Source organism: Bos indicus x Bos taurus, chromosome 1, assembly GCF_003369695.1.
Source record: "Bos indicus x Bos taurus breed Angus x Brahman F1 hybrid chromosome 1, Bos_hybrid_MaternalHap_v2.0, whole genome shotgun sequence".
Taxonomy (NCBI): Eukaryota; Metazoa; Chordata; class Mammalia; order Artiodactyla; family Bovidae; genus Bos; species Bos indicus x Bos taurus.
Genome location: NC_040076.1, coordinates 65692945 through 65708703, shown reverse-complemented (window position 1 = coordinate 65708703; position 15759 = coordinate 65692945). Strand labels below are relative to the sequence as shown.

Genomic DNA, 15759 nt, shown 5'->3' with positions numbered 1-15759 from the left:
GGAGTTTACAATATGCATCACATCACAGACTAGCTTCTAATAATTTTATACCACTTTATCCATAATTTACATTACGGATGTTTTTTCCATTTCCCTTTTCTTGCAATAGGTTTAGCTCCTATAACTATTGTAAACTTGCTGTGTAGTTATTTGGGGGGGGTGGGGCACAGTTACCATTTACTTCCCAGTAACAATATATGAATGTTTCTTTCTTCACAGCCTTGCCACAGAATGTGCTGTCCAACCTCTGGATTTTTGCAATATAAGTAGAAAAAAATTATTATTGTAGATTTAATTAGCATTTCTTTTATTGTCAATGAAATTAAGCATTCTTTAATATGCTTAAGGTTCTTTTGTTTTTATTTCTGTGAACTGCTCATTTATATTTTGTTCTTGATTGTACCTTTTTTGTAATATAGTAATGAGTCCTTTGTGGTATCATTTGCAAATATTTTTCTAATTTTTCTTTAACCTGGCTTTTCTTTATTTTGTTTTTTGCCATAGATAAATTTCTAGTCCATAAATAAATAATTTGAATCCCCTTAATAACTCTTCTGAACATACAGACCACCTGACTTGTTTTTTGTTGAACGACTTTCCTGCTCCCTTAAGATGCGCACACATTAGGAACCAGTTTCTTTATTTACTCATTCATTCATTCAATTAACATCCATTTGTTCTGACCTGTTAGGTACCAGGAGCTGAGTATTTCTATAGAATGCAAAGGAAGATTAAGTATCCTGTCCCTAGTAGCTAAGTGTTACGTGGGGGAGGCATGAAAGAACCTCTCTGACACATATGTCAGTGTTATAGGAACACTGAGGAAAGCACTACCACAGTGGTTGAGGGGCAGAGGTCAAAGGTAGCTTTATATGTATTACGTACCTTTGAAAGCCAAGCAGAAAAATTCTTACATGTTACAGAATTGAACTGAGTCAAATTAAGAGCAAGATTTTAGCTTTTGGATGCATGATCTCAAGGTTCTTTGTTGGAACTGAATTTCTGTCATCCTGTTCAGTACTATAAAAGTTGGTTTTGTCTTTGTGCCAACTTTTCCAAAATCATTTGTTTCAGGTGGTTTAATATTAGCGGCTGATTATTCTCAACTTGAGCTGAGGATCTTGGCTCATTTATCCCACGATCGTCGTCTCATTCAAGTGCTAAACACTGGAGCTGATGTTTTCAGGAGTATTGCAGCTGAATGGAAGATGATTGAGCCAGAGTCTGTTGGGGATAATCTGAGGCAACAAGCAAAGCAGGTAATCTTTAGTGAACATACTTAACAGAAATGGAGAGAATTTTTACTGATGCAAAAAATTTTTTAAACTGCCTCAATCATTTGCATTTGAGAAATGATTTCTCCCTGTTTGGATTTTTCATGACATTCATCTGAGCCTGTCTCATGATATTCATATATTCCTTTGTAGAGTCAATATAAAGAATCCAATAGACTTAGTCTTGTCACGTGAGTGTATGTTCCTCAGTTTTTGTCTCGTCACAACAAAGATTTGGAATGACGGACATTAAAGCCCCCTCACCATGTCACAGCTCCTGGGTCTTGGATAGACTATGTTATAGCTCTCAGGTCTCGAAAGGACCATGTGATAGCTCTTAGACAAATCAGTGTTATACAGCTCTATTTTATTAAGAAGATAGCAGGAAAATCCATCTTCGAGGCATGAGGGCACGTCGATCCAGACGCGAAGAGAAGAGCGCTCCAGCATGCGGGAGAGAGAGAGCTAGCTTTGGCTCCTCTTTTTATATGTTTTTCTCTCCCTGGGCCTGTCCTATGTAAATTGGGCCAGCCAGGAGTGTTGTTTATTTTACCTGAGGTCCTCACTCCGGTCCTCCGACCTTCCTTTGTTCTATTTTCCCTTCTTTGTCTTTTAGCCACTGCCATTTTGGACTCCTTTTCCTATTCTACCTACCTAACAGTCTGAAGCTACTTAGTATTGGGAAGGCCATATACATTAGTGATATTATGGTGGTGGTGATGGTAGATATTGTATGTGTGTGTGTGTGTGTGTGTGTGTGTGTGTTTCAAATCTCTAGCCTGTAAGCACACATATATTTGTCTTTCTGTATTCACACAGAAAGCCATGGTGCTTTTTATAGAAAGGTGCTCTCTGAATGTTTTTTGAAAAATATATATTGCTGAACTGTGGATTATAGTCAATAACTATTAGCTTTTTAGTATTTTGAGACCATTGATGGTTGGCTGATCTGCTTGTGAAATTTCATACTGCCCTTGGACCTTTCATGTAAGCCCATATTAGTTCCTGTTCCTGTTTGACTGTTGGGCACAGGGAAATGAAAGGCCACATTCACACCATTTCCTAGCCTGAATTAACACCATACTTCCTTACCACATGACCTATGGGAATTCTGGTGGTTTTCCCCACTTTCTTCAATTTCAGTCTGAATTTGGCAATAAGGAGTTCATGATCTAAGCTGTAGTCAGCTCCGGGTCTTGTTTTTGCTGACTGTATTGAGCTTTTCCATTTTTGGCTGCAAAGAATATAATCAATTTGATTTTTGTATTGACCATCTGGTGATGTCCATGTGTAGAGTCTTGTCTTGTGTTGTTGGAAGAGGGTGTTTGCTATGACCAGTGAGTTCTCTTCGCAAACCTCTATTAGCCTTTGACCTGCTTCATTCTGTAGTCCAAGGCCAAATTTGCCCATTACTCCAGGTGTTTCTTGACTTCCTACTTTTGCATTCCAGTCCCCTATAATGAAAAGGACATCTTTTTTAGGTGTTAGTTCTAGAAGGTCTTGTAGGTCTTCATAGAACTGTTCAACTTCAGCTTCTTCAGCATAACTGGTTGGGGCATAGACTTGGATTACTGTGATATTGAACGGTTTACCTTGGAAACAAACAGATCATTCTGTTCTTTTTGAGATTGCATCCAAGTACTGCATTTCGGACTCTTTTGTTGACCGTGATGGCTAGTCCATTTCTTCTAAGGGATTCTTGCCCACAGTAGTAGATATAATGGTCATCTGAGTTAATTCACCCATTCAAGTCCATTTTAGTTCACTGATTCCTAAAATGTCGATGTTCACTCTATCTCCTGTTTGATCATTTCCAATTTACCTTGATTCGTGGACCTAACATTCCAGATTCCTATGCAGTATTGCTCTTTATATCATCGGACTTTACTTCCATCACCAGTCACATCCACAACTGGGTGTTGTTTTTGCTTTGGCTCCGTCACTTCATTCTTTCTGGAGTTATGCTATTAATAGTAGTTTGCTTAACATAGCTATCAGTGGTAGAGCCAGGATAAGTTCAGAATACCAGAACTTAGACATTCTGACCCCATTATCTAAACATGCATACACTGATGCTAAATAGCTGCCTCTATTTAGTAAGTTCTTGCATGATTTAATAGTATTTATCCTATATCATATTTTTGTTGTTGTTGTTCTTGAATCACCAGGCACTTAACCATCTAATCTGGATCTCAGCATTGCCAAGGTTATCAGCTAAGCGATATCTGAGTTAGAAAGTGTAAAAAGACTAAAAAGAAAATAGGAGGGAATAAAACCATTCTAAATGTGATGTTTAAAGAAAAAGTATTTTGAAATTTTGATAATCCTTTTTTTGCAATTTTTCTTTTTAAATTTTATTTACCAATATTTATATAGAACTTGCTTTGTGTCAGATGGTGTCCTAAACATATGTGTATAATAACTCATCTAATCTTAACACCCTGGAGGAGGGCATGGCAACCCACTCAAGTATTTTTGCCTGGGAATCCCATGGACAGAGGGACCTGGTGGGCTATAGTCTATAGGATTGCAGAGTTGGACACAACTGAAGCTCCTTAGCACAATCCTAACAATCTCCTGATGTAGGTATTACTATTGTCAACTAAAAACAGATGCACAACTTGGAGAGTTGTGAGTTAAGTTTTATTTGGGGCAAAATGAGGACTGCCACCCAGGAGGCAGTACCTCAGATAGCTCTGAGAGACTGCTCCAAATAGGTAGTGGGAGGAATGTCAATATGTAAGTTTTTGGTGAAGGTGGAGTTCAATACCGTTAAGCACTCATTTTACAAACGGTTTTCTGCTAGTTACTAGGGTATGTCACCATGAAGGGATTTAGTGCTTTTCTAGATATGGGGAGATGCAAGGATTGAGATCATAAAATTCAGTTCAGTTGCTCAGTTGTGTCCAACTCTTTGCGACCCCATGAATCGCAGCACGCCAGGCCTCCCTGTCCATCACCAACTCCCGGAGTTCACTCAAACTCATGTCCATTGAGTCGGTGATGCCATTGAGCCATCTTATCCTCTGTCATCCCCTTCTCCTGCCCCTAATCCCTCCCAGCATCAGGGTCTTTTCCAGTGAGTCAGCTCTTTTCATGAGGTGGCCAAAGTATTAGAGTTTCACCTTTAGCATCAGTCCTTCCAATGAACACCCAGGACTGATCTCCTTTAGGATGGACTGGTTGGACCTCTTTGCAGTCCAAGGGACTCTCAAGAGTCTTCTCCAACACCACAGTTCAAAAGCATCGATTCTTAAAATCTGTTCATAAAAACATCTAACTATCTAAAGACCTGTCCCACCAGATTTGCTGGAGCACAGAATGCCTCTCTCTACCTTGAACTCTCTCAAGGGATGTTGACAGCTGTAGCAACATAGGCTTTAATTTCCATAGGGGCAGGTGGCAAACACCCTTGTTCAGTTGTTGGCAATGCGCTTGGCAAGTACCAATTTGTAGTTGACACTATCCTCATTCTCTACTTGAAGAAATGGAGATACGAGATAGCTTGTGCAAGGCCTCTTTTAAACAGTGGAACTAGGATTTGAACCCATGCAATACTTATTATTAAATTAGTTTGTTTTTTTGACCTATTTAGACCATTTTCCTACACTACTCTCAAAATTTTCTCTGGAGTTTGTATTTAACCCAAATGAATTCTGCAGTTGTGGGATTTCAGGTGGCTGTGAGATGAAGAGGATATTTATTTCCAAAGACATCCTCCTTATTATGAACCCTTATAATCTATTCTTTCTGCTTTTTTAGTCCCATTCAAAGATGAGGAGAGCAATGTTTATAATACTTCTCTTTTCTGACTTCTAGGCATTTCCTTAAGCAACAGGTTTTTGTGGTTTTTTTTTTTAGGTAAGGAATATGATTTTATTCAGAAAGCTGGTTGACTTAGAAGATGGCAGACTAAGTCTCAAAATAACCATCTTGGGGGGAGTCTGGATCCCAGGTTCTTTTATAGAACAGAGAAGGGGAGGAGTTGAAGTAAAGACCATTATCTTGCAAATATCCCCAGGAATGGCCACCCTCAAGGAGGGAATGTATTAATATCTTCAAGCAGAGCAACAAGGTTCCCTGAGGCAGGCCTTTATGGAGAGGCTGTATTAATCTCTTCAGGCAGAGGGACAGGTCCCTGGCAGGTTATTATATATGATTATAATAACAAAAGTAATGAAAAACAAAGGGTAAAGTCAAATAAACAGATCCATCATGGAATCAGAATTGGCTCTTTCCTCCAACAGTACATGTCTTTGTCCCCACTGTACTGGTGTCAGAAAAAGCCTTGAGGGAAGCCAGTAGTAGTAGTAGTAGTGTTAGTTGACTCCATGGACTGTAGCCCACTAGGCTCCTCTGTCCATGAAATTCTCCAGGCAAGAATACCGAAGTGGGTTGCCATTCCCTTCTCCATAAGCAGCAGTTAATGAAGTATTATGAGGATTTGGAAGCTGCCTTGAAGACTTCTGGAAAAATGATAGCCAAAAATAAATCTTCCCTTTTAAATCACTAACATTGTTTTTTTAACACACACACACACTCATACTCATTCATATTCTGCCCCTTCTTTTCTTCTTCCCCACCTCAAAATGTATTGCTAAAAGGCAGAAGAGGCGTTCACTGGATACCAGCTTCTATGGATCTAACTCATGAAAGCAAATCTAGCCCTTCCTTTGACTTACTATGAAAAATTTACCAAATTTCTATCCTAATGAACTTCTTAGGTTTGCATTTTATGTGATTTTGAACTGTAATTTACATACTGAGTGTGATGAGTTCCTTTCAGATTTGCTATGGAATCATTTATGGAATGGGAGCTAAGTCTTTGGGAGAGCAGATGGGTATTAAAGAAAACGATGCTGCTTGCTACATTGACTCCTTCAAATCCAGATACACGGGTAAGGAAGTACTGAGTGTTAATTATCTTCTAGATACTATTCTTCTCAACTCTGTTTCCATATTATATTTTTTAAAGTTTGTGTTACAGAATTTTCTATTGACAGAAGTTTTCATCAAGCATTATTAATTAAACATCAGTAACTTTACTTATCATTATTTACAAAGATGTACTTTTTTCATAAAAGTAGGGACAGAAATGGAATAGCAAAATGAAGTTGATATATATACTACTGTGTCACTGCGGAAATCTTAAAAATCTAGGGATTGTCCTATGCTTTAGGATCTTCCCTGTAGCTCAGATGGTAAAGAATCTGCCTGCAGTGCAGTAGACCTGGGTTTGAGCCCTGGGTTGGGAAGATCCTCTGGAGAAAGGAATGGCAATCCACTCCAGTATTTTTTCCTGGAGAATCCCATGGACAGAGGAGCCTGGAGGGCCACAGTCCATGAGGTCGCAAAGAGTCGGACACAACTGAGTGACTAACACTACTATTACTACTACTGAAATAGTAAACCATTGATTAAATATACCATAAACTAAGACAGAACAATTGCTTTTATAGAGCAGTTTGAATATCATCATTTTAAATTCTCTCTTCTTTACCAGTATATTGAGGTAATTTGTATACAGTAAAATTCACCTCTGAATTTTGAGTTCTATGAATTTTGAGAGATGCTCACAGTCGTATAATCTATGCTACAACTAAGATACAGAGTCATTCCCCCGTCATCTCAAAAGGCTCTTTTACGTCCCTTTGTAATCAACTCTGTCCCCAATCCCCAAAAAGAAGCCTTATTCACTTGACATTATCTTGTACATAGAAAATCATGTGAATTCTACAAAAGCAACTACTATAACAAATAACTTAAGTTTAGCACAGGAAGTCAGTTATTTTTATATACTATCAATAAACAGTGAATGAAGTAAAAATAAAATCATTTACAGTAACATCAAAAACATGAAATACTTAGGATAAAATAATAGAGTATGTGCAAGACTTTATTGAGAACCCAAAAGCAATCCTTTGAGGTTTAAGAGAAATTGAGGAGTACTTAAGTAAATGTGAGGTTCACCATGTTACTTTACTAGAAGGCACCATATTGTTATGATGACAGTTCTCTGTAAATTTTTGTATAGATTCAGTGCATTCCCAGTCAAAATATCTTGACTTTGTGTCGAATTTGACAAGCTGATTCTAAACTTACATGGAAATTCAGAGGGTCTGGAATAACTAAAATAGTTTTGGCAGGGAAAGGTACAGTGTTGAGTACTTACTCTCCTTGGTTTCAAAATTTATTTAAAACTACAGTAATCAAGAATAGGCCTAAGGGAAGTTTTAGGGAACAATGAAACACAAGAGTATCCAGAAATATGTCTATATGTGCACGGTGAATTGATTTTCAGCAGAGTTGCTGTGGTAATTCAATGGAGGAAAGATGGTCTGTCAACCAAGTGCTAGAACAGCTGGATACCAGTATGGAAAAAAGATGAACTTCTACTTTTATCTTATACTATATTCAAAAAGTAATTTGATATGAAACATTAACATGAAAGTAAAAACTAGAACTATCAATCTTCCAGAAGAAAAGGGAGAGGAGCTTTGTGGACATTGAGGTAGACACCAGTTTCTTAGGTAATGATAATACTGAATTAACGATAAAAAATAAATACTGATAAAAGGTACCATTAAGAAAATACAAGGCAGGTGATGGACTGAGAAGAAATATTTACAGTTCCTATTATCTAACAAAGGACTTGTGTCCAGAATATATAAAGAAATCTGACAACTCAACTAAGAAGGTAAATAATGCATAAAATAAAGTTTGAAAAAAAAATAAAGTTTGAAAGATTTGAACCTATACTTCACAAAAGAAAATATTTGAATAACTACATCAAGTGTTATCATCATTAGTCCTCAGGGAAAAGCAAATTAAAACCACAAAGAGATACCATTACAGAAACATTAGAATGCTAACATTTTTTTAAATTGTGTCTCTTTTACATTGCTGACTGGTTGTAAAATGATGCAACCACTTTGGAAAACAGTAAGGCTCTTTCATTTGAAGTTAAACATACCTTTAACTATATGATTCTGCGGTTCTACTATTGGATGTTTTCCCAAGAAAAATGAAAACATATGTCCTAGGAAAGACTTATATGTGAGTGTTATAGCAGTTTTATTTATAACAGCCAAAGACTGGAAATGTTAAACAACAAAAATCCAAGTGAATAAATTAAAATTTCCTCAGTTTTATTGAACTGTAATTGACACACAGCACTTTATAAAAGGTGTACAGCATAATCATTTGATTTAAATACATCCTGAAATGATTACCACATAGATTTAGTGAGCAACTGTCTTTTCATATTGATATGACATTAAAGAAATAGGAGAAAAGATTTTTTCCTTGTGGTGACAGTCTCAGTATTTGCTCTCTTAACAGTTTTCATATGTAACATTCTGCAGTATTAGTTTTATTGTGTTGTACATTTCATTCCTAGTATTTATTTATAACTGGAAGTTTGCATCTTTTGACCACCTTCACCTGTTCCTTCTCCTGTTTCCCACCTCTTATAGCCACAAATCTAAATCTCTTTTTCTATGAGTTTGTTTTTGAAAAATAATTGACCTGCAAACTATGTTAGTTCCTGGTATACAGCAGTGATCTGATAGTTCTACACATTTTGAATGGTCACCATGATAATTCTAGTTGCCCATCTATCACCATGCAAAGATATTAAATAGTTATTGACTGTATTCAATAACTATTTAATTATTGAATTATTTAATTCAGTAACATTTCATACTTATAACACGTGTCTTGTAACTGAAAGTTTGTGTCTCTTAATCTCCTACACCTGTTTCTCTCCTCCCCATTCTCCCCCCGCTGGTAACAACCTGTTTGTTCTCTGTATCTATTACTCCATTTCTCTTTATCAACTGAGTAAATTTAAAGATCAAATTGGTTTTATTCCATGATTCACGAATTGAGCAACATCCTACCTAGCAATAGAAAGGAACTGCACTGAGCTGTAAAAAAGTTTTTTAAAGGTAGAAATGGGGTAGGCAGTTGAAGGAAATTATTAGCAAAGAATGTAGTATTGTTTCAGGCAAGGTCCCCCTCCTAAGGGCCTATTGGACAGATAACTTCACTAAAGCTGACCATGTAATTCAGATTGAATGGTTAAAGATTTTACTCCTGGGGGTGTTGAGACTGAAGTCAGGTTAGGTATTATGTCTTGGTCTGCTGACATAGGATTTGGCCTAAGTGACTTCATTTTGGGCCTACTATCTCCATTTTAACAGGAACAAATTATCTGTCAGCAGGATTATGGATAAACAAATTTTGGCATGTCTCTGTAGTGGAATGCTACTTAGCAAGAGAAGGCAGAGATAAGTGAGAGAACATACAGTGAAATTCAATTTTTATGAAATTCAAGAACATGAAAAAGATAAGGTGTATTAAAGTAGGTCCATGAGTGTTTGAGGCTGATAATGGGGAGCTGGCTGTGAAGTTGATTAAAATGTTTTGTATCTTGTAGTGGTTTTTACAAAGGTATATACATTTATTAAAGTGCTTATTGTATATACCTCAGCATTGATTGCTTTTTAAAGTAGTTCTTGCAGTCTGAATATTTGAAGGCCTCCTGCAGGAGTCAGGTAAAAGAATTTGTAGAAGTGCAGTCTTTTAAATCTCATCCTTTTTGCTCTTTCAGCTATATCACAGTAATTCTTCTAGAGAAGAAGATGAGAGTCTGATTGCTTTCTGAAATTTCTGTGGTAGTGGTCAGATATCACCAACAGCCTCACTTGCTGGGTTTTCTCACCTTCCTGTCAGCCACAATCTGTGCCACCCACACAACAGAAGTCTTTAAAAGGGGTTTTAATTGGGAAGTATTAGTGTTTATTACTTAGGATGAGCAGAGCTGAGAGAAAGCAGAAAGAGCACATGAGAATTTAGATAGATTGGCATTCTCTATACCTGAATGTGTTTTAAAGAGTATAGAAATAGAATATTTCAGAAGAGAAGAACTTTTCTAGCTCAGTGAGCAATGAGGAGATTGGCCTACCTGGAGCAAAGAATTTGAAGACCTAAAAGTGGAAAAGGATGAATTCTGGCGTAGGGAATAGTCTTTTAATTTTAAGGAATAGTATATATTTCTAAGGAAATGTTATAACTCATGCATTAGTTTCAGTTAGGTCTTATTTGAATCATAGCATAGATGGTAACAAGGAGCTGTTGGAATGTATTAAGTCTGAAAAGTGAAAGTGTAAGTTGCTGGGTCGTGTTCAACTCTTTGCAACCCCATGGACTGTAGCCTGCCAGGCTCCTTTGTCCATGGAATTGTCCAGGCAAGAATACTGGAGTGGGTAGCCATTCCCTTCTCCAAGGGTTCTTCCCATCCCAGGAATTGAACTTGGGTTTCCTGCATTGCACTCAGATTCTTTACTGTCTGAGCCACCAGGGAAACCCAAGCCTGGAAATTGTAAAATCAGAGTGAAAGAGGATTAATGTGATCAAAGAACAGAACCCTGTGAAAGTAGCATGGAATAGTCTTAAGGTCCTATAATAAAACCGCCTAGGTTTTAGTACCTGCTCTGTCATTCTAGAGCTTAGTTTTGTATTTTTTGTTGGTGGTGGTGGTTAAAAAACAAAGAGATTAATGTCATTTCTAAAGTCCTTTTAGTGTCTAAGCTATATGAGATGATGAGTGTTAATTAAACCTATTGTGGTAATCATTTCACAGTCTATGTATACATGCCGTCTAAGCAAGCACTTTTTCAAATACATGTAAAGCAAGCTGTCATGCTGCACAATGGTGTATGTCAGTTAATTCTCAGTAGAACTGGAAGAAAAAGTGAATGAAGGTTTACATGCAAAATTTTGATGCTGTGATGTTAGTGTTAATCATTGTCAAGTTTTGGTTTGTTTCACTGTATTGAAACTAGTGAGTGAGATAAAGGATGGATGTTGATTGTAATTATTTCTTTATTTTCTTTGTAGGGATTAGTCATTTCATGAGAGAGACCGTGAAGAACTGTAAAAGAGATGGATTTGTTCAGACCATTTTGGGAAGGCGTAGATATTTACCAGGAATCAAAGACAACAACCCTTATCATAAAGCTCATGTATGTTGAAATTTCTCTGGATTTTTAACTTAATATTTTAATGACATATACTTTTGCAGCAAAGACTGAACCCTGCTAATGTCTCTTTTAGAGACTAGCATGTGAATTGGATCTTCTGTTTCATTAAGGACTTCTGAAGTGACGGTATATGCCCGTATTTGCTGACCACTGTCTTTAGGAGACTGATGTAAATATGTTCACTTAATAATATTCCAATTTAAGGTGTTCTGTTTTAGTAAGGCAGTTATTTATTAGCTTTGGTAATAAGTTATATATACACTTAATTCTTACACTTGCTAATTGTTCTTTGTTTCAGATATCATATACTAATTTGTCATATCACACCAGATTGCCAGTGTCTTCAGAGATTAGCCAGTCACTGAATTGTGGAATTTTTTGTTCAATCCTTTTGTTTATTTTATTTAAAAAATACTGGCTCATCAGAGGTTACTAGGATACCCAAAATATTTAAAAATGCTATTTTTAATATCATTTAAAAGATTTATTGATGATATTTACTCTAATTATGACCAAAATCTCTTTGTGAAATCATTGGGATCCATAAAAGTATTCCATGTATTTTAGCATTTAAGTTCCTGTTATAGTCCAAAGCTTCCTGTTTTAACTGGTTGTATTTTGCCCTTACCCCATACTTTGATGTGTCATTGCCCACTACACATTGTATGTAATGAAAATATCCAACCGCCAAATTGCTAAACTTCTGTCTTGAGCTACACCCTCTCAGAGCAGTAATGCTCTTAGGAACTATGGAGGAATAATTGGGTTTTTGTTACTTCTTCACTCTCTCGCTTCCCGAATATCCACATACTAGACCTCAGGTATTTCCCAGACTTTTACCATATTTACAACTATACTCACTGTAGTTGATGCACTAGGGAAAGTAAGTCTTGAAATATATTGGAAGAGATAAAGCAAACACATATATGTATAGTCAATGATCTAGGCTCCTGGAGGAGGTAGGACTTGAACAGATGCCTGAAGACTAAAGGTTAGATTGCTGGGCATGAGAAAAAAAGATAATCACAAATGAATAAAAGTTTGGGTAAGGGTTGGCTAAAAGCCAATCTGATAGAAGTGGAGAATTTGAGTTGTCACTTGGGCATAGATAATTTTCTGCTGGTCACATGAAAGCAGCTATTCGAACGCTTTTAAAGGCAGGCTATTACTTGAAATCGTTGGTCTTTTTGATTTTAGCCATTCTGGTATCTGAATCTTGGTACCTCATTGTGCTTTTAATTTGCTTTTTCCCTGATGACTAGTGATGTTGAACTTCATTTTTTATATGTTTATTGGCCACTTGGATAACTTTTTGTGAAGTATCTGTGCAAGTCTTTTTGTTTTTGAGTTGGCTGTCCTTTAATTGATTTATGAGAGTCCTTCCATTTATAAGGGACTTTCCTGGTGGCTCAGAGGTTAAAGCATCTGCCTGCAATGCGGGAGACCTGGGTTCGATCCCTGGGTCAGGAAGATCCCCTGGAGAAGGAAATGGCAACCCACTCCAGTATTCTTGCCTGGAGAATCCCATGGACAGAGGAGCCTGGTGGACTACAGTCCACGGGGTCGCAGAGTCAGACACGATTGAGTGACTTCACTACTCGCTGGTGGCTCAGAGGGTAATAAAGCGTCTGCCTGCAATGTGGGAGACCCTTGTTTGATCCCTGGGTCGGGAAGATCCCCTGGAGAAGGAAATGACAACCCACTCCAGTATTCTTGCCTGGAAAATCCCATGGACGGATGAGCCTGGTAGGCAACAGTCCATAGGATCGCAAAGACTTGGACATGACTGAGTGACCTCGCTTTCACTTTCACTTTTACATTTATATTCCAGATATGAATCTTTTGCTTACATGGATTTATCGTTCTTTTGTATTATTGTAGTGCTTTCTATGACCTATTAAAGAAAGGTTTCTCTACCCCAATGTCAATTCTGTAGACGTTTTTGGTTCTGACTTTTAAATTTATGTCTACAATCAACTAGGAATTGATTGTTATACATTTAGCGAAATTGAGGGTCAAGTTTTCTCCCTACCCCTACAGTTGTACAAGCTGTTATTGAAAAGACTGTTTCCTTCCCCACCTCACCCACCTCACTCACCTCACCCCTGCTCTGCAAAGTCACCTTTGCCAAAAATTAAATCTACAAATATGGATGTGTCGATTTCTGGACACATCGTTTTGGTATTTTGTATTTACTCATCCTCTAAGCAGTGCCATATTGTCTTCCCAGGTGGCACAGTGGTAAAGAATCTGCCTGCCAATGCAGGAGATGCAAGAAAAGTAGATTCAGTCCCTGGGTTGGGAAGATCTCCTAGAGTAGGAAATGGCAACGCATTCCACTCTTTTTGCGTGGGGAATCCCGTGGACAGAGGAGCCTGACAGGCTTCAGTCCGTGGGGTCACAGAGAGTTGGACACGACTGAGCAATTAAGCCTCCATACTGCCTTAGTTATACAGCTACTTTATAAGATGTTTTGATATATGGTAAAGTAGGTTTTCCAACTTGCTTTTTACCCTCTGCCTGCCCCCCCAAGAATATTTGCCTATTCTTGGATTTTCTGCATTTTCATATAAATTCTACATAGAAGCAGCTTGTGAATTTCCATACAAAAACAAAACCCTGTTGGGATTTTTTAATTGCTGTTGCTTTGAGTTCATAGATGGGATTAAGAGATGTATTTATAAATTTGAGTTTTCCAGTTGATAAACATGTTATACATGCCCATTTACTTAGGTCTTTTAAAATTCTCTCAAAGTGATGTATAGTTTGGGGAAGAAATCTTACAAGGTTTTTATTAAGTTTATAGCTAGATATTTGCAAAATTTAATACTCTTGTGAATGGTATCTTTAAAAATTCTTTTCCTTCCCTTTTTACATTTTTTAACCCTTTGCTGCTAGTATAGAAAGATAATTGTCTTTATTGTTTTTTTGTCTAGAAACCTTGCAAATATTACTTGTTAATTCCAAAATGTTATCTGTAGATACTTTCAGGTATTCTGTCTGCACAGTTATTACTTGCCCCTCCCCCAAATAGTTTTTTAACCACCTTTCCAAGTCTTATTCTTCTTTTAACTTTTGCTTGACTTACTAGGTAGTACAGTGTTGAATAGAATTAGTGATAGTGAACATCTTTGCCACTTTTCAGATCTCAGAGGGAAATTTTAAACGTTTTACCAGTAAGTAGAACTTCCCTTTAGGTTTTTAATAGTGCTGTGTCAGAAAAAGTTAGTTCTCTTATATATGTACTTGTAGGCCATAGAGTCTCCATCACAACTACTCAACTCTACTTTACTAATGCAGATGCAGTCATAGACACAGGCTTCCAGGAAAACTTCATTTACAGAAACAAGTGATAGGCCAGACTTGACCTGTAGGCTGTAACTGGCCCACCCTGGTCTGTTTCTTCTTTAAATGTAATCTGCCTTTTTTTCTTTAGGTTGCTTTCAATACAGTATTTTTCTTTCCTTGTGGTTTCCAGCAGGTATTCTGTGATGTACTTAAGTTTGCGTTTTTTTTTTTTTTTCCTCACCTCATGTACCTTTGTGTCTGGATGTGTGTTAATTGATCCTTTTTGGTGTGCTTTAGGACTTCTTGAATCTGTACCTTGAGATCTTTTGTTGATTTTGGAAAATTCTTAGCCATTTCTTCTTCAATCATTGTTTCATTGAAATCTCTTCTCTCTTTCTGGAACTTGTAATACAAAATTTTAAAACTTGTCTTTAATTCCTCCTTTTCATATCCTCTGGTTGGTATTTTCCATGTTTATATTTCATCATGATTAATTATGGATATTTTCTTCTAGCTTATCTTTAAGTTGCCTAATTTGCAACTGTTGAGCTTTTAAGTTCGGAATGATCTAGAACTTTTCCAGCACCCCAGAAAGCCTTTTTATGCTCTTTCCAAGTCAGTACTATCTCCCCACTGCACACATACACCAAACTACAGAGAAAGCACAGTTTAAGTGCTTTAAGTTATATTATTTTAATATTTTTGGTGGTAGAGTTTTTATTTTGCTCTTATGTGTATTTGATTCTGTGCTGAAATATTCAGTTTTGTATTTTCTTGATAGCATGATCATTTTATAGTCTAATAAGTCTGATAATCAGATCAGATCAGTCGCTCAGTCATGTCCGACTCTTTGTGACCCCATGCATCGCAGCATGCCAGGCCTCCCTGTCCATCACCAACTCCCAGAGTTCACTGAGACTCACGTCCATTGAGTCAGTGATGCCATCCAGCCATCTCATCATCTGTCGTCCCCTTCTCCTCTCTCCCCCAATCCCTCCCATCATCAGTCTTTTCCAATGAATCAACTCTTTGCATGAGGTGGCCAAAGTATTGAAGTTTCAGCTTTAGCATCATTCCTTCCAAAAAAATCCCAGGGCTGATCTCCTTCAGAATGGACTGGCTGGATCTCCTTGCAGTCCAAGGGACTCTCA

At 37.3% G+C, this 15759-nt stretch overlaps 1 protein-coding gene across 1 annotated transcript in view; it reads left to right on the top strand.

Moving 5' to 3' along the window:
• POLQ (DNA polymerase theta) overlaps positions 1–15759 on the top strand; it is a 105388-nt gene that overhangs the window by 82998 nt on the left and 6631 nt on the right. Inside the window, 3 exon segments of the mRNA XM_027531193.1 lie at positions 1075–1259; positions 6061–6172; positions 11178–11302. Coding sequence (XP_027386994.1) covers positions 1075–1259; positions 6061–6172; positions 11178–11302 — 422 coding nt within the window.